At 42.0% G+C, this 18931-nt stretch overlaps 1 protein-coding gene across 4 annotated transcripts in view; it reads left to right on the forward strand.

Annotated features, from left to right (window-relative positions):
* Nucleotides 1–2463: 2463 nt before the first annotated feature.
* Nucleotides 2464–18931, forward strand: part of LOC307168745 (MAM domain-containing glycosylphosphatidylinositol anchor protein 2) — a 192416-nt gene continuing 175948 nt past the window's right edge. For 2 of the 4 annotated variants that reach the window (XM_079888977.1, XM_079888978.1), the window contains exon 1: nucleotides 2466–2995. In XM_079888977.1, the coding sequence (XP_079745103.1) occupies nucleotides 2920–2995 (76 nt within the window). In that variant the 5' untranslated portion in view covers nucleotides 2466–2919. Of the gene's footprint in view, nucleotides 2996–18931 lie in introns of all 4 variants that reach the window. The other 2 variants (XM_079888980.1, XM_079888979.1) reach the window with 2 other exon arrangements.

Genomic DNA, 18931 nt, shown 5'->3' on the forward strand with positions numbered 1-18931 from the left:
CTCAGTGGGTGTTTCACTGAGTGGGGAGAATCTGTCTGATGTTGTTATCGGAACGGAAGAGCGGTGTTTTGTCCTGCGACTACAGCGCCTCACCGTCACCCAGTTGCCCTGCTGCACAGGCTCTACTTCAACCGGAACCAAACAATGTACAGAGTTCGCTAAGCTAATCGCATCCAAAGTAGTATCTACAGCCCTTGAGCTCTTACAATTAACCTCAAGTTTGGATGCATGTCTCTAGTTCTGAAGTGAGCTGAGGAGACTGTAGTTCTACCAGAAAGACTCGGGAGAATTATTTCAATAAACCATACATTTATTGACAGCTCAGCAAGCTGATAATATACAAAGTCATTTGGCGTAGGCCCCGTCCGTAGTGCATAATCCGAGGGTATCGGATCTGCAATTCCTGCCTGAAGATGAAGGCAGGGGCGCAGCCGACCCCCCCTGGAGGTATGGACAGGACCATCCTGGTGGTGGTGGGGAGGATGGGGGTAATCGTCGCTTCAGTATCTGCGAACTCAAACATGTGTAAGTACCGAGCTTTTATACAATGAGCCTACGAATATGATTGGATAGAAGTGAAGGCGCAATAGGTGACGTAGTAATTGAGTCTTCCCAGCAGAACTTATGCTAAAGCTTTCATTTCTGGATGAATCTTCAATGAAAGTTGGCGAGGCCGAGAAAGCGTTGGAGTTCCTTTATGGTGACAGGTTGGGGCCAGTTGTGAATGGTGTCCACCTTCCTCTGGTCCATCTGGAGACCTCGTTGGTTGATGATATGTGGAACTGGACGGATGGTGTGTGGAACTCGCACTTCTCCAACGTGAGATAGAGCTGGTGTTCTCTCAGCTTTTTGAGGACCTGCGTCACTTGTTGGCGATGGGAGTAGATCAGGATGTTGTCTATGTAGACGATGTCGAAGCGTTGGAGGTACTCCCGGATCACCTCATTCATATACCCCTGGAATACGGAGGGGGAGTTGGACCATACGGCATCACCTGGTACTCGTAGTGGCCTGCCGGGGGGATGAACGCCGTCTTCCATTGCGTATTCGAATGAGGTTGTAGGCGCTCCGCAGGTCCAGTTTGGAGAAGATGCGAGCCCTACGGAGCTGTTCGAAGCTGGATGCAGAAGGGGACGTTGATGGTCGGATGAAAGGATGATTGAGAGCCTCCTGAATGTACTCCTCCATGGCCTTCTGCTCCGGGATGGACAGTGGGTGTACCTTACCCTTCGGTGGAGCAGCCCCACGGCCGATGAGGTGGTAGACGGGTATCCAACCGCTTGCTGAACACATCCTGGAACGCCCGGTACTCTGGAGGAATTTAGGTTTTGCTCTCGGTTTCTGGGCTCTCAATGGAGGTGGAGTTCACCTGGAGACTGGATGAAGACTTCGAGGGGTGTAGACGGTTTGAGCACAGATGACAGACAGTCCTTGAAGCAGGAATCACTCCATTGCAGAATTTCTCCAGAGTTCCAATTGACCCTTCGCAGGGAGTTTGATTGACAGGCAATCTGACCAGTCATAATCCGCCAACATTCCTTCTGATGTTCAGGATGAGGTCAGCGGTTGATCCTTCAAGCACCATGATCCACCATGATCTCCTCATGCCGGCAGCCGACGCGGAGCGTTACTGTGGGCGAGAGGTGGCGAACATGACCACGGCTCAGCGGTTTGCCAGAATGGTGTGGATGGCTAGTTCCTGGCAGCAGCGTTTCCTCTGGAGGTCGAGTTTTTGATGAGAAGGCCGTGGTGGTCGAATCGGGCGGTTTGTGAGGATGTGACCTCCTCCCCCATAATACAGACAAGAGTCTGTATCATTATTATTAACTTTACGTGTGTTTATATTTGTGTTTGTGTGAATGAGTGTGTGTGTGTGTGTGTGTGTGAGAGAGAGAGAGAGAGAGAGAGAGAGAGAGAGAGAGTGAGTGTGTGTTTGTGTGTGTGTGTGTGTGTGTGTGTGTGTGTGTGTGTGTGTGTGTGTGTGAGAGAGAGAGAGAGAGAGAGAGAGAGAGAGTGCGTGCGTGCGTGTGTGTGTGTGTGTGTGTGTTTGAGAGATGGGTAGATTTAGGGGTTGGGTTAGTGTGTGTGTGTGTGTGTGTGTGTGTGTGTGTGTGATGGATAGGTTTAGGGGTCGGGTTTGTGTGTGTTTGTGTGTTAGGGGTTAGGATTAGTGTGTGTGTGTGTGATGGAATGTTTAGGGTATACAGAATATACAGTTTGGACAGTATAAAAACCATTACGTCTATGGAGAGTCCCCACAAAGATAGTGAACCAGGCGTGTGTGTTTGTGTGTGTGTGTGTGTGTGTGTGTGAGAGAGAGAGAGAGAGAGAGAGAGAGAGAGACAAACATTGTATGTTTGTTTGTGTGTGTGTGTGTGTGTGTGTGTAGTCCTACATACAGATGAGCCTCCCTCTCTCTCTCTCTCTCTCTCTCTCTCTCTCTCACACACACACACACACACAGCGCGCGTTATTGCGCACCGCGTCGGTCATATCTCTCACTCGTCCTCCTCGACACGAACACACTGGACTCGGTTCGGTTCGGCTTCGACAATCCCGCCAAACGGTTCTAATGTTCCGCGCGCGCTCGTCGATATGACGGACAGCGAGGCGCACGCGCATTGCTCGTTCACGACGCGCCGCTGGTCCTGATGCTGCGGGCGCGCGATCATCATCATCTTCATCGTCAGCATCACCAAGACGGTCAGAAGCTCCAGATGAGGAGATGCCTGATGTGTCCGAACCTCAACCGAACCCCAGCCGAACCCCAGCCGAACCCGTGAATGAACATCTGTCAGATTATTTAGGAAACCCGCTCGGATCTGACGCTTTAACTCGCGCTTCGTGACGCTTTTCCTCCACATCTTCCCTTCTGGAGAGACTCCGGCTCTGTAACGTGGATATGTTGAGAGACACGTAATGATGGATGGGATTATCAGTGTTTTGGGGGTCCTGACGCTGGTTCTGGAGGGCATCTGGTGCCAGGGAGTGTATGGTGAGTGCCAGCAGCTCACACACACACATGCATTTATATGCCAGTCAACATGCCGTGTGTGCGTGAACAGGTGCCATTTCATAAACCATCTTCCCAACAGCCAACCCACAGGTTTTTACACTGCGAAATCATGCAATATATATATATATATATATATATATATATATATATATATATATATATATATATATATATATTCATATATTTGACCAATTATTAATTTGAAATTACATTTAGTGGCATTTTTAGAATGCACAAAAACACAATCACAAGTTTCTTTTAGCTGTAAGATTTGGGTTTGGCTTACTCATGTTAAAACATTCCCACAGCATGATAGTTCAATATTCCCAATTAATCCACAGGTTTTTAGAGGGAAAATAATGCATCACAAAGAGCAAATGTGTGAGATATATATACATGCATGATTCAAATCCGTCGGAGATAACAATGTAAGAATTAAAATGCATAAAAACAGAATGATTTTAATTGCAAAAGTTTCTTTTAGGTGTGGCTTAGTCATATGCAAGTTCAAAAATGCAATTGCAATTCATTCAGTTCATGCATTGGGTTTTTCTCAGTTGCATTGAGATGCGTTTGCACATGTTCGTTTGCCTTGAACAAACGCTGTATATGAACGTGACAGCAAGCATCTGAAATCTGCATATTATTCTGCATTCTCATCGTGTATTCTGCAACTCGTGTGGGTTAACCAGAGCTTTGCATGAGTCAGAGTGTGTAAATGTCATGAGGGAGAACATCTAAGCGCTGTTTACTCCGGGCTGGGCTGATCTGAGACCTGAGATCTGAGATGTGGGCGTCATATCAACGAGATAGCTGGTGTTTCTGGAGTCGGTTCGCATGCAGGACAGTGTCCGTGAGTCCCGCAGGACTAAGAGGATAATAGAGTTTGGGCTGAGCTGATCCATGAGAATGCACTTTAAAATCAATGCCGATGGAGGAATGGAAATGACGCTGTTGAATGCCAACACACTCTGATGATTATATGTAGTTGTGTTCACTGCATGCGCCTTACACACACACTTCATTTCAACACACTCCTCAGAAAAATATTTAAGATTCATGCGCTTGAATTGCATGTAAAATTTACATGCATTTTTTTTAACATAAACTAATAAACATAATGTGATGCATAAGTGTCAGTCATGCATAAATGAAACGGCTCAGATCTTTGAAAAAAAAATTCTATTTCAGTTTTCTACTTCAAAATGTCATGCTTAATTCAGTTTTACTGGCTGTTTCTTTGTAATTATTGGTATATTGGTAATTATTTACTTGCAATTTCTGAGTGAAAATTGCTTGTGTTTTAAACACACAATAGAGTAATAAACCTAAGCTTTACTTAAATCCTTCATATATAATGCATTATAAAAGTATTTTAATGCATGACCTGTGCACCTTATAATGAATTTTATGATATTGTGAATAATTACATAAATACATTACAGTATTCATTGTTACACCTTTGGAAAGGATAATGACAAACAAACAACCAAAGAATCTTCAAATATTTGAACGCATTTTAACTTTGGTTGTGAAAAGACTTGATTGTTAATCTCCAATTGAAGCCAGTTAGTTTCAATCTCGTGCATAACTTAATATTGCTTGTTCCTTAGCTAGGCATATTTTAACTCAATAAATGTATTTTTTTTCACAACAGATGCACAGATATATGTTGAGCCTACCAAATGCAATATATATATATATATTTTTTTTTTATCCACAAAAAACAAAAAAACAATGCAAATAGTTAAATGATTTCCCGAGTGCAGATTTATGTACGACTGGCAAATATGCATCACATTAAGTTTATTAAGTTAAAACTGTGTAATGCAAATGCATGGAAATTGTATGTGCAATTAATAAATTTGTGTCTACATTTCCAGCAACGTCATCAAAAAGAGTAATTTCTACTATGATGACATCATATACTCGTGCAAATAAATATGAATACAGCATGTGCAATACATGTGCATTTGCAATGTCTAATGTTCTTCTATTTTAGGCAAACATGTGAAGTGCTGATTTGTAATTTCCCCCGTCCATTAGTGAAGTGATATTGATTGTTCCCTGTTTCATTCATTCATGATTGGAACGTGTAATTCTGTCAATCAAACCCCAGCATGCATTAATGCAGTGTTTGAACAGACGGTGTAATGTGACGGCTACTTGTGTGAAGGATCCCAGTCTAAACATGATTATTATAACTTGTGTTTGACTTGATGATTTACTGTATTCATGCATTCAGATGAGTGAACTCTTGTTGTTCCGCCTAATTCTGTTTGGGAAGATCGTGCTGAAGTCGAAGTGCTTTTGATATTGGCAATTTCATATTTCTTTCATTTCCGAACAAACACTTTTGTTTTGCACTGCTAGATTAAGTGTTGGATTGCTGCTGTGTTTGTGCTGTTTATCGTTTATTGCCGCAGAGGATGATGGGAAATGTAGTTTGCATTTTAATTAAGGCTTTTTTTTTTTTAGCTTGACAAATGCTCATTTTATGTTTGGAACGACATGATGACAAAATGTATTACTTTAACCTTACTTGTAAAAAAATGATGTTCTTCCTCAGTGTTTCTGTCTTGTTTTCCAGCACAAATATCTAAACATTCTTAAATCAAGATACATTTACTGGACAAGCAAAATGACTGAAGATATTGAGTCTTGCTGAATGAAAAATGAAAAAGTTTGTACTTAAAACAAGAGCAAATATCTGCCAATGGAGTCAGAAAATAAACTTAATTTGAAGGGAAAACAAGTGTATTTTTCTGACACCATGACAGATATTTGTTCTTACTTTAAACACAAACTCACTTCATTTTGATACATTTTCCAGTCTTAATATCTTCAGTCATTTTGCTTCTCCAGTAAATGTATCCTGATTTAACAATGTTTAGATATTTTTTTGAGTGAACTACATTTACATTTTTACATTTACATTTTGTCATTTAGCAGACGCTTTTGTCCAAAGCGACTTACAAATTAGGACTAAATTAATGATTAATCGTGAAGAGGCAAAAACAACGCAAGAAGTTCAGGCATTGTTCAGATAAGGGAGGATTAAAAGAAATGTTTTTTTTTTTGTTTTGTTTTTTGGGTTTTCAGTTGTCTTTTGAATGTTGTCAGGGATTCTGCATTCCGGATGAGGGTAGGGAGAGCATTCCACCAGCAGGGAACCGTGAATGAGAATGTTCTGGAAAGTGATTTTTTGGAACCACGAGACGTCGCTCTTTGACCGATCGTAGGCTTCTGGTAGGGATGTAGACTCGTAGGAGTGAGTGAAAGTAGGAGGGAGCTGAGCCTGTGATAGATCTGTAAGCAAGCGTCAATGCCTTGAACTTGATGCGAGCAGCGAGAGGTAGCCAGTGCAGAGAGATGAACAGAGGAGTGACGTGTTGAAGACAAGACGAGCTGCAGCTTTCTGAATCATTTGTAGAGTTTTAGTTGCACATGATGGAAGTCCAGCCAGAAGAGCATTGCAGTAGTCAAGCCTAGAGATGAGCAGGGCCTGGACGAGGAGTTGTGTTGCATGCTCAGTAAGAAAAGGCCTGATCTTCCTGATGTTGTGCAGTGCAAACCTGCATGATCAAGCTGTCTTTGAAATGTGATCTGTGAAGGTCAGCTGGTCATCAAATATTACTGGAGATTTCTGACCGACCTTGATGGGGTGATTGATCTAGTTGGATAGTGAAGTCGTGCTGTAGAGACGGATTGGCAGGGTGGACGAGAAGCTAAGTCTTTGCCAGGTTGAGCTGCAGGTGATGTTCCTTCATCCATGCCGAGATGTCCGCCAGACAGCTTGAGATCCGTTGAAATGAGAGGAAGAGCTGTGTGTCATCAGCATAGCAATGGTAAGATAAACCATGTGCCTGTGTGATGTGTCCCAGTGATGTGGTGTAGACGGAGAAGAGGAGCGGTCCCAGCACTGAGCCCTGGGGAACCCCTGTGGTCCGCTGATGTGCTCTGGATACCTCGGCTCTCCCTGAAGGACCGACCTATGAGATAGGACTCAGACCAGTGGAGGGAAGCTCCTGTGATGGAACTATCCATTTCTTTGATAGCTTGACTTTTCATCTGTATCGAATATAACCCAGAATTACCTGTTTACACAAGATGAATACAATTCAGTTTGAGAATATTCTGAATAAAGTATTTGCATGACTCAAAATTCTGATAAATACTATTCATGCATGAATGAGAATTGAGTTGATTAATTTACTATCCGAAATTACTAAAAAAAGCAGTATGATAATGGCAAAAGCATCTCCAGTTTGTTCCAATTACACTGATTACATATATTCATATCATATTTAACTTTAATATAAAGATTTTAGTGTACTCTTTCTTAGAGCAGCTCTTTGATGCAGTCTCTTTTGCATTTTATTCATCTTCACTTGGAAAATAACACAAAAAGATACAACACTGTGGAAGAAGATGATTTGTTTGCAGTGTTTAATTATGTGAATGCTTTATATTGTTGAATGTGTTTGATGTTGGATCTGTGATGATGATGATGATGATGATGATGATGATTGCGAATGCGTAACCCTGTTTTTGTGAGACGCTCAATGAGACGCTCTTCTAGAAAAAAAGTATTAGTAATTTTGCAATGTACTATTGAAAAAGTGCACTGCAAAAAAATGCTTGTCTTGTTTCCAGTCCAAATACCCCCAAAAAATCTTAATTCAAGAAGCATTAACTTAGGTAGTAAAATGCTATAAGATATTATGTCTTGTTTTCTGGGGGGAGAAGATCAAAATAAAGTGAGTTTTTGCTTAAAACAAGCTAAATTATCTGCTAATGGGGTCAGAAAAATAATCTTGTTTCTGTTTGAATTAAGACTAAGTTGAAAACAGGACATAATATCTTATGTCATTTTACTCATAGTAAATGCATCTCGATTTAAGGAATTTTTAGATATTTGGACTGGAAACCAGACAAAAATACTGATTAAGAAAAGCATTTTTGCAGTGTAGGGACATCATTTGTTTGCAGTGTTTAATTATGTGAATGCTTTATATTGTTGAATGATGATGATGATTGCGTAACACTGTTTCATGCGACGGCTCAGTTGTTGAAAGCGTTAGGTCGAAACGCTCTTTCTCTGTTTTCCCCAGTGAAGTGAGAGTGTGTGTTGAGATGCTGGACTCTAAACTCTATGCTAATTCATTCCTCCAGTGCAACTAAAGCGCTCTTTGTTTCTTCCAGCTCCTCCTCTAGAGCTCTTGATCAATTCCCTGGCATCAGAACCGTGTGTTCATACAGTAATGAGAGTCAGAGCGAAGGTCCACGCCTGTACCTGGAGTTACACAACCGATCTGATTATGCATGTTTTGCTTCTCAACTTTTTGTACTGCAAAACCCATATTTTATGTTGGATATCAGAAAACATTGATAATAATCATAAATGTTTCTTGAGCATCAAATCATCATATTAGAATGATTTCTGAAGGATCATGTGACACTGAAGACTGGAGTAATGATGCTGAAAATTCAGCTTTGATCACAGGAATAAATGACACTTTACTGTATATTCACATAGATAACGTCTCAGGTTACGACTGTAACCTATGTTCCCTGAGAACTTGGAACGAGACACGGCGTCGAAATGACGCTATGGGGGACGCCTCAGTGTGACAGGTGTCTGAAATCACAATCAAATTACGCCAATCAGATTGACCGGCGACAGCCCATGAATCATTAGCGTGCGACCTGGAAGTATATAAGGGCGCCTTGCAAACATGATAATCACCTCATCGTCTGAAGGGACTGTTTGGCAGGCATCCCGAGGCATGGTGAAAGATGCAGTGTCTCATTCCCTGTTCTCAAGGAACATATGTTACAGTCTTAACCTGAACTTTTCGAAATGATGCTATGGGGAACGATATACCCACGCCGCCATGCTAAGGGGCCCACTGAGGCCTAATGTCTGATTGGCCAGTGAAATAACAGTCGAGCTCCCCATGATGGGGCTCAGGGTCAGGAAGGCCTGCTAAGGTCAGAGCCTGACCATCAACACTGCTGTTTGGATACTCACAGACTCACTTAGAGGATTAAAGAGGCCTACTAGGCCTGAAGCAAGTCAGTGCTGTCAGCCATCTTCACACTGCTGGAGACTCGCCTATCAGGGAGGCCTGGTCGGGCCTACTAGCTGATAGCAAGTCTATTCTGCTACAAACATACACTGTTGGGAATCATACTACACCAACATAACTATTGGGCCCACCCACAGGAGGCCTAATACAGCTAGCTACCTGGTCGTGGCTATAATGTACGTCCAACAATGTTGGGACTCACCTCCGAGGAGGCCTGTTAAGGTCTACTGCCCGAACTATTGAGGCCAACCATCAGAGGTAAGCTGGCCTCAAGAGCCCTCTTGTGGCTGCCTGGTCAAGGAGGTCTGCTGAGGCCTGCCACCTAACCTCGCAGCCTTCGGTGGCAGATAAGCTGTTTATACAGTGCCTACAGCTTCCTGGTACCTAATCACTTTGCCAAAGGCAGTGTACTCGGCAAAAAAGCAACATCCTTTAAGCAAGGGGAGTACAACATACGCTACTCTGCCTCTATGGAGGCCCCAATTTTTTCTTTTAGTCAGGGGCCTACCATCTGTACGCATGGGCGTCAGCTCATGGCAATGCTCTGGCTTCATGGGAGCGTACTTCGAAACCCAAAAAATGAAGTGAAGGTTAGAACTTCCCGCTCGACCCGAGCCATAGTGGTGCGAGGTAGAGTAATACAGAACTGAGAGTAGGGTACTACTCACTACCTACCCTGTATCAACAGGGGAGTACCACTACCTAACCCTGAGATTCAACAGGGTTCGGGCCTACCAGTGGCTCGAGGGGTAACAGGACCTTATCTGCGCCCAGCCTGGGGAAGTGGGGCTAGATTGCAAGCCACCCACCTACAACCCAACTCGAGCAGGTAGCTCAGCAAGCTGAGTGGAGGCTATACTGGTGGCCTGGGTCCATATACTAGTTCTGCACAGCGGGGTCGGCCAAACAACAAACCAGTCTCTTTGTGAGGCGAAAGACGGCCTAAACCCTGCTCAAAAAAGACCCATTGTACCGGGGAGGCCTTATTGAAGGCCTAACCTTAGGTCTTTGCTACTCATGCCTCTGCACCAACCTGCATTACTCTTCTCACCCCCGAATGCAGAGAAGGGGGTGGGCCTTGGCCGAATGACTCCCACCATGGGAGGAGGCTGTCATATAGAGATGCTTAAAAAGCCTACATTCACATAGTGAAGGGCCAGAGGCAGAAATGCTTTAGCAGAACGTGTCAGACGGCCCGTGTCAGACGGCCCGTGTCAGGCGGCCCGTGGGCTGGACAAGCTCCAGCGTCAGTCTACACTCCAACACCAAAAATAGCCCAAGGGCTAACACAGATGTGTCTCAGAAATAAAACAAGCGGCAGCATAAAACACTTCCATTCTTTCTAGAATGACGTTCTGCCACTTAGCGCTCACAATATTCTCTAACACTCTAACATTCCATTTATATGAATGAGCGGCGGCCTCAAAAAGCTCTCATCATGAGAGGAAGCCTAAGCCAGTAACAACTGGAACGAGTGGTGGCACACCCCGTGAATACACAAAAAGGAAGCCATCACATACTCACAAAAGACGCCCATATAATTGGAGCTTCTTTAAATCGTTGTAGCCACCTAACAGGGGAACTTCAGGGCACTAATATCCAAGTTTACCTTACCTTAATGTACAATACCGTGACCCCATAACTCTACACAGGGAACAAAAGGTCTGTAGAGAAATACATTTTAGTGTTAGTTGCACACAAAAAGAGAAGACAAGAGTTTCTTAGAGAAGACAACTCAGGTCACCTGCGGCGTGCGGAGTGAAGACTCTATGAACATGGGGTCTACCACTTTACATGCCTGAAAGAGTCGCTCTCACTAACCAAGCCGAGGCGGGCCATCAGAACATCGGTCTCATCATGGGCCCTGCCTCAGGCCTGATGTAAGAAACGCCTGGGGAGTCGGGAAGAGAGGAGAGGGCTGAGATGTAACACACCCTCCGGGGAGATGATCCATCACCGACACTGCGTTTGTGCTGGATCACCTCCCTCAGATCCCTCTTCTTGCGGGAGTCACGCCTCTTCTGCGCCCTGCTCCTCCATGGACCTCCACGAGAGGCGACACTGGCCCTGTTTACGGTCCTCGGACCGTGAAGGGTTAGGCTCTCCCGCCTGTCTGGGTGTGGATCCGGATCTCAGCGGTAGACAAGTCCTGTAAGCAGCTGAGCGCGCCTTCACCTCCCTGAACTTCCAACCACCGCCTCCATGGAGGTGCCAAAAAGTTCAGAGGGCAAGACCGGCGAGTCGAGGAGAAAGGCCTTCTCTTTCTCCCCGATGTCAGCCAGGTTTAACCACAGATGCCTCTCCGTGGCCACCATCGCCACCATCGACCGGCCGATCCGGGCGGCAGTGTGTTTAGCGGCCCGGAGAGCAAGATCTGTGGTGCGGCGCCTCTCAGGAGACAGCCCTACCCCCTGGTGGAGATCCCGCAGCGGCGATACGCCTGCAACACCGCCTGACCTACTGCCGTATATGCTCTGCCTTTCAGACGTCCTGTAGTCTTCAGCGGTTTGGATGTCAGGGTTGGACAGAAAAAGCACAGTTCATGTGTGTCACCCGGCGTCAAATATTTTGGGCACGGGTCAGCACACTTCTGAAAACTATCAGCCTTCCCCGTGCGTTTCATTTTTAAATTCTCTTACCGTAATCCTTCAGCGTTTACAAACAGAACAGTCCCTGAAGGCGAAAAGATGATTGTTTGCAAGGCGCCCTTTTATACTTCCAGGTCACACGCTAATGACTCATGGGCTGTCGCCGGTCAAGCTGATTGCCGTGATTTGATTGTGATTTCCGACACCTGTCCCCATACCGTCATTTCAACGCAGTGCGAGTTCCCTTTCGAAAGGGAACTGTGGTTACCATGGTAAATAATATAATTGTTGAACTGGCCAATAAATGTCACTGAAAGAAAAATCCCACCCCCCGAAATACAATAAAAACTATATATATTTTTATTAAACAATGAGTGAAATAAGCAATTTCTTGAACATTATTTGCATGTATTTTGACCATCTTACATGTTAGAAATCATATCAGCATAAAAAATAGATGAAATGAAATAAAATAAATTAAAATACAAAATTAAATTAAATTGAAAAAATACATAAATTTAATAAAACTACATATAAAAAATACATAATATAAAATAAAATAAAGTTAAGTAAAATAAAATAAATAAATACATAAATAAAATTAATACAATTCACATTTACAATCACATATCAGTCAACTTTCACTATTATGATAAAGCTTTGCCGCTGTCGTCTGAGAGCTGGTTCGGTGTCTCATGCTAATCTCTGCTTGTGTCGCTTCAGCCCACACATCCATCCCATGAGTGATGTCTGTCGTCATGGCGACCGCATCCGCCACACACTCCTCACAGAGAGAGAGTCAGTCGCTGAAACAGAAGTGACGTGAGTGTGAGCTGAAAGGAAAACGTCAGCGTTTCATGTGTTTATGTGTGTGTGATGCGGGAGGTTAAAGCGTGTCGACACCGATATATTCTGTTTCGTCTGTCAGAAGAGCTTGAGTTTCATTCCGATCCATTCAAACACTGAGGAAGATGATGATGTTTTCAGTGTTTCGGTCTCGATTTCCAGCACAAACATCTAAACATTCTGAAATCAAGATACAATTACTGGAGAAGAAGCAAAATGACTGAAGATATTGAGTCTTTCTGAGAAATGTTTCAAAATGAAGTGAATTTTTAGGGTTTTTTTTACATTCAAATAGTTAAATAAAATAAAAATAAAGTAGTTACAATAGTTTTTGCAGTGTTATTTTAGTATTATATTATATTATATTATATTATATTAAATTAAATTTTATTATATTATATTACTAAAACTAAAAAAAAGTCACAATAGTTTTTGCAGTGTTATTTTAGTATCATTATTTATTTTATTTTATTATTATTATTTTTTATTTTATTTAATTATTTTTTGTAATTAATTAATTAATTAATTAAAAAGATTTATTTTATTTTATTTATTTCATTTTATTTCATTTTATTTCATTACTAAAACTAAAGAAACTATAAGAAATTACTAAAGACTATATAGACACATTTAAAAAAGTAATACAATTTCAAAAATACAACAAGATTATTAAAAATTTAACTCATTAAAATGAAAACAGAAAATACAAAAATAAAGACAAATTCAAAATATGAATATAAACTATAAAAGAACCTTTAACAAAACATAAAATTGTAATATTTTTCCTAGTGTTTAAAAAAAAAAATGGAAACAAAGCCCTGCGTTTGTTTTTGTTTTGTTTATTAATATTTACTTAATCAATGAATAAACATGTCATGAAATCAGATGAATCAGAGAGTGTTTCAGTGTTTCAGTCATCTGTGGTTTCTCTCAGTCTCTTGTTTCTCAGACGCTGGTGGTTTGAGCTTCACACAAACATCTTGTGTTGTGTTTCAATATTCATGACAAGCTGCTGATGCACACGCTGAGATGCGCGTTTGTTTGCTCTGTCACGCGTCTCTATTGCATGCATTGTGTTTATCGTGCAATTTATACACGAAAATGAGTTTTTACATGCATATGATACGCAGTTTTCTGGAATTAATATGTAGTAACGAACCGATTTATACTGTGAGAAAAAGTTCAATTAAACCATCAAAGGTCTTCATCTGACAAAATTATTTGACAAAAAAGGCAAACTACAGCTAGAGGAAAAACAAAAATGGGAAAATAATCACACATAATCAGTTATTAATATTTCATTGGTTCTGTTGTTTTTGCATGCATTCATAATTTCTTTGTATGACAGTCTGGCCAAAAGAAATCAGTAAAATCATGTTTGATTGCGTTATTATCATCACAAAGAAAAGCAATCGACTCCAAGCACAACTCAATATGTCATAACCACAGCTGAATAATCTGACTAGCGGCTGAAGACGGCCTCTGCTGTGTGTGTGTGTGTGTGTCAGATGCTGTTAGTGTGCAGTGTGTTTAACACGGGTGTTTAACCTGCTGGAAGAGAGACTGAAGCGAGTCTCTTTCTGGGAACAGTGTTTGCTGTCGGACGGGAGATCAGAGCGAGATCATCGGCTGAACACTGAAAAATGCTTTTCTTACTCAGTGTTTTAGTCTTGTTTCCAGTCCGAATATCTAAAGATTCTTAAACCAAGAAGGATTTACTAGATGAGTAAAGTGACATTAGATATTATGGGCCCTATTTTAACGATCTGAAACGCAAGTGTCAAAGCGCAAAGCGCAAGTAACCTTGTGGGCGGGTCTTGGCGCTGTTGCTATTATACCGGCGGGATAAATGACTCTTGCGCCAGGCGCAAATCTAAAATGGGTTGGTCTGAAGTAGCTTCATTATTCATAGGTGTGGTTTGGGCGTAACGTGAAATAAACCAATCAGAGCGTCATCTCACATTCCCTTTAAGAGCAGGCGCGCTTGTTCTAAAGCGGATTCCTATTATAACGGCGGATTTGCCAGACGCACGCGAGGAGCGGTTCACAGCCGAGGAGAGCAACGCTCTCGTCAGGGACGTTGAGGATGGAGAAACCCACCCAAATTAACTTCGGTTAAAAAGGCGTATGATAATTTGGGTAAATGTGTAAGCTAGATGTATGTTTTTATAATAAATTATCTATCTATCTATCTATCTATCTATCTATCTATCTATCTATCTATCTATCTATCTATCTATCTATCTATCTATCGTAATAATGTATGATTTGCAAAAATGAAAACTGCTGCTTCTGTGTAGATGAGAGAATCAAAGTGTATGCGCGTTGTGCACACGCTACATTGATTATGGCCAAGCATGCGCCCTTAAAATAGCATCTGAATAACATGCGCAACGCGCCACTGACTTTAAACCATTTTTTCCTGGTTAGTGGCGCAACTGTTTTCGAAACCTGCAAAATAGCATGAAGGAACGTTTGCGCCAGAACACGCCTCCTTTTTTGCGCTGAACCGCCCAGGGAGCGCAAGTTCATTCCCTAGTTTAGCGACGTGCTTCTGTGGAGGGAAAAACACGCTTTGCGCGGGTGCAAAATAGGAATGATACATGCGTCGGTGTACAAAGTCAATTGCGCTGGGTGCAAGATAGGGCCCATTGTCTTGTTTTCTGGGGAAAAAAAATAAATGAAGTGAGTTTTTGCTTAAAAAAAGCTACATTTCTGCCAGTGGGGTCAGACAAATAATCTTAATTCAAACAGAAACAAGATTATTTCTCGTATCTCATTGGCAGATCATTTTGCCTTTTTTTAGGAAAAAACTCGCTTTATTTTGATTTATTTCCCCAGAAAACAAGACACAATATCTAATGGCTTATATCTTATCTTATTTCCTACTTTAGTAAATGGATCTTGATTTAAGATTTTTAGATCTTTGGACTGGAAACAAGACAAAAATACGATAAGAAAAGCATTTTTTTGCAGTGTACTCCCATCGGCTGTCAGCGCGCCGCTCCTGATCCCGACGGATCACGGGAAACACTGAGGAGATCCAGCGTTCCAGTCAGTGACTGAACACTGAACACACTGAACACACACGTCAACTCACTGAAGGATTCCACATGCCACTTATATGTCTTCACTAAAGCATCGCTGGATGGTTGCTAGGGTGTTCTGGCTGGTTGTTCAGGCATTGCTAGGTGGTTGCTAGGGTGTTCAGGCTGGTTGTTAGGGCATTTCTAGATGATTGCTAGGGTGTTTTGGCTGGTTGTTAGGGCATTGCTAGGTGGTTGCTAGGGTGTTGTGGGTGTTTGTTAGGTCATTGCTATATGGTTGTTAGGGTGTTCTGGCTGTTAGGCTGTTCTGGGTGGTTGTTAGGGCATTGCTAGGTGGTTGCTAGGGTGTTGTGGGTGGTTGTTAGGTCATTGCTAGATGGTTGCTAGGGTGTTTTGGCTGGTTGTTAGGGCATTGCTAGGTGGTTGCTAGGGTGTTGTGGGTGGTTGTTAGGTCATTGCTATATGGTTGTTAGGGTGTTCTGGCTGTTAGGCTGTTCTGGGTGGTTGTTAGGGCATTGCTAGGTGGTTGCTAGGGTGTTCTGGCTGGTTGTTAGGGCATTGCTAGGGGGTTGTGGGTGGTTGCTAGGGTATTGCTAGGGGGTTGTGGGTGGTTGTTAGGGCATTGCTGGGGTGTTGTGGGTGGTTGTTAGGTCATTGTTAGATGGTTGTTAGGGTGTTCTGGCTGGTTGTTAGGGCATTGCTGGATGGTTGCTAGGGTGTTCTGGCTGGTTGTTTAGGCATTGCTAGGTGGTTGCTAGGGTGTTGTGTGTGGTTGTTATGGCATTGCTAGATGGTTGTTAGGGTGTTCTGGCTGGTTGTTAGGGCATTGCTAGGTGGTTGCTAGGGGTTGTGGGTGGTTGCTAGGGTATTGCTAGGGTGTTGTGGCTGGTTGTTTGGGCATTGCTAGGGTGTTGTGGGTGGTTGTTCAGGCATTGCTAGGTGGTTGCTAGGGTGTTGTAGGTGGTTGTTATGGCATTGCTAGATGGTTGTTAGGGTGTTCTGGCTGGTTGTTAGGGAATTGCTTGGTGGTTGCTTGGGTGTTGTGGGTGGTTGTTACTATGATGTTTTTTTACAGTCTACATCAGGGTTTTCAGTCTTTTTGATGTAACGGACACCCAAATATCATCTGGGATCCCAAGTCTAAAATTTAAAAGGCAGCTGTGAAGTTGTAAAGCAGATATTTTCCTAGTTATACTTTTTATTACATGTTATTACATGTTATTTATTTATTTAGACTTCATTTATTTAAATTTTTTTTTTTTTTTTTTTTTTTTTATATTTTAATATTTGTAATCAAAATTATCCCCCCCCCCCCATTGCAAATCAGGTTTATTGGGAACATTTACAGACTTTCAGCTGTTTGCAATGAACAAATCAAACAAAAGTAATTACAGTTTTTTTCGATTGCTAAACGACAGTGAGCACAACTGGAGCTACATGTGCAAAACTCTAACTACAGTCTGCACTACCAACAGTCACCTGAGCTAAACAGTTCACATCACCTGCAAAACTCACTCCAAGTAACACAACTCTTAACACACGGCTCAAAACAGGCTCAGTGCAGCCAAACACTATACACAACCCTCACTGAGATAACACACACTGTCACTCAGAACACACTGAGATAACACACACTGTCACTCAGAAGACACTGAGAGGAAAAACACTAGCATCAAACACCAATACAGAAAATACTAACTTTTCATCTTTACAGTTTGAACAATTTCAGTGACTTCATACTTCATGCCTCTCTCTAGCATCAGGCCACAGGTTTTCATCAACATCACATCTAATGTTCTCTCTAATGTTGAAAGGCACAAGGCTGAACTCTATTCTGTTTTGAATGTGTGGTTCACAGTTTTGACAGCAGTGTGTTAGCATTTGAACAAAGTGCAATAAATCCACAGTGTTGTGCAGGTTGTGGTTAAAGTCATGGGATAAGTGTGTAGAGTTTTGATAACTGTGTTCAAGCAATGAGAAACGAACTAGAGTTTGGTCTACATGAACTGCTGCTGTGCAGACTGGAGTTAGAGTTTTGCACATGTGACTCCAGTTGTTCCCACTGTCGTTTAGCAATCGGAAAAAACTGTAAAATAGCTCAACACAACAAATGTTTCAGGTGGTTTCCACAAATTCAACTGAAAATGCAACTTTTAATGACTTCTGCAGTCTCAAAATTATTCAAGCATCTTTAGTACTCATCCTTTTGCTGTATGATCTGCTGCAAACGAGATGTATAAGCAGACTCAGCTTCTGTTTCTGAGGAATCTGAGCCGTTCCTCATGAGCAACGGCCTCCAGTTCAGGAATATTCCTGAGTTTGCTTCTGCAACCGCCTTCAAATCCCTGAAACCAAGCCTTGGTGGAATCTGAGGTTTGTTTGTGATCACTGTCCTGTTGAAGGTCCAAGCTTCAGCTTCCTCAATGACGGCATGGCGTTTTCTCCGAGGATTTCCTGATACTTCAGTGAACCATCTCTCCTTCCTCACACTGCAGTTCTCCAGAGGATATAAATCAGCAATCATCAAGATTTTGAGATTTATACATATTCTGAAAGCTGAATCAATAATCTTTCCATTGATGTATGTTTGTTATGATATGATAATATTTGGTCGAGATACAACTATTGAAAATCTGGAATCTGAGGGTGCGAAAAAAATCGAAACATAGAGAAAATCTCCTTTAAAGTTGTTCATTTATGTTGGCGATTGTGCTGCATTCACTCACACAAATACATGTTTTATATATTTACGGTAGGAAATTTACAAAATATCTTCATGGAACATGATCTTTACTTAATATCCTAATGATTATTGGCATAAAAGGAAAATAGATAATTTTGACCCATACAATGTATTGTTGGCTATTGCCTCAAATATACCCGTGCGACTCGAGACTGGGTCTGTGATCCAGGGTCACAAAATATATATAATTATATATACATACACATGAAGTATGTTAACTTTTACGTTAGATGCGATTAATCGCGATTAATCCATTTGACAGCTCTAATACACACACACACACACACACACACACTAGTGATGGTATCGATCCGATACCAAGTAAATACAGGGCCAGTATCGCCGATACCAATACTTTTTCATTTTAAAAGCATGCACTTGAACTTGATTGCACTTTCCTGTGCTAGAGCAGTGTGTCATGATTTATGAGGTGAATGCATCATTAATATGCTAAACCTGAATATGTTTTCATGACTACTAGGCCTAAATATTTTGTGATTTGTGCTCTCAACTCGCCTGTAATTAGTCAGTGACTTTTACAAAACTACCCTAATTATAGTACTAGCCTACTGTTCAAAAGTTTGGGGTCTGTAAGATTT

Source organism: Squalius cephalus (genome assembly GCF_949319135.1).
Source record: "Squalius cephalus genome assembly, chromosome: 12".
Taxonomy (NCBI): domain Eukaryota; kingdom Metazoa; phylum Chordata; class Actinopteri; order Cypriniformes; family Leuciscidae; genus Squalius; species Squalius cephalus.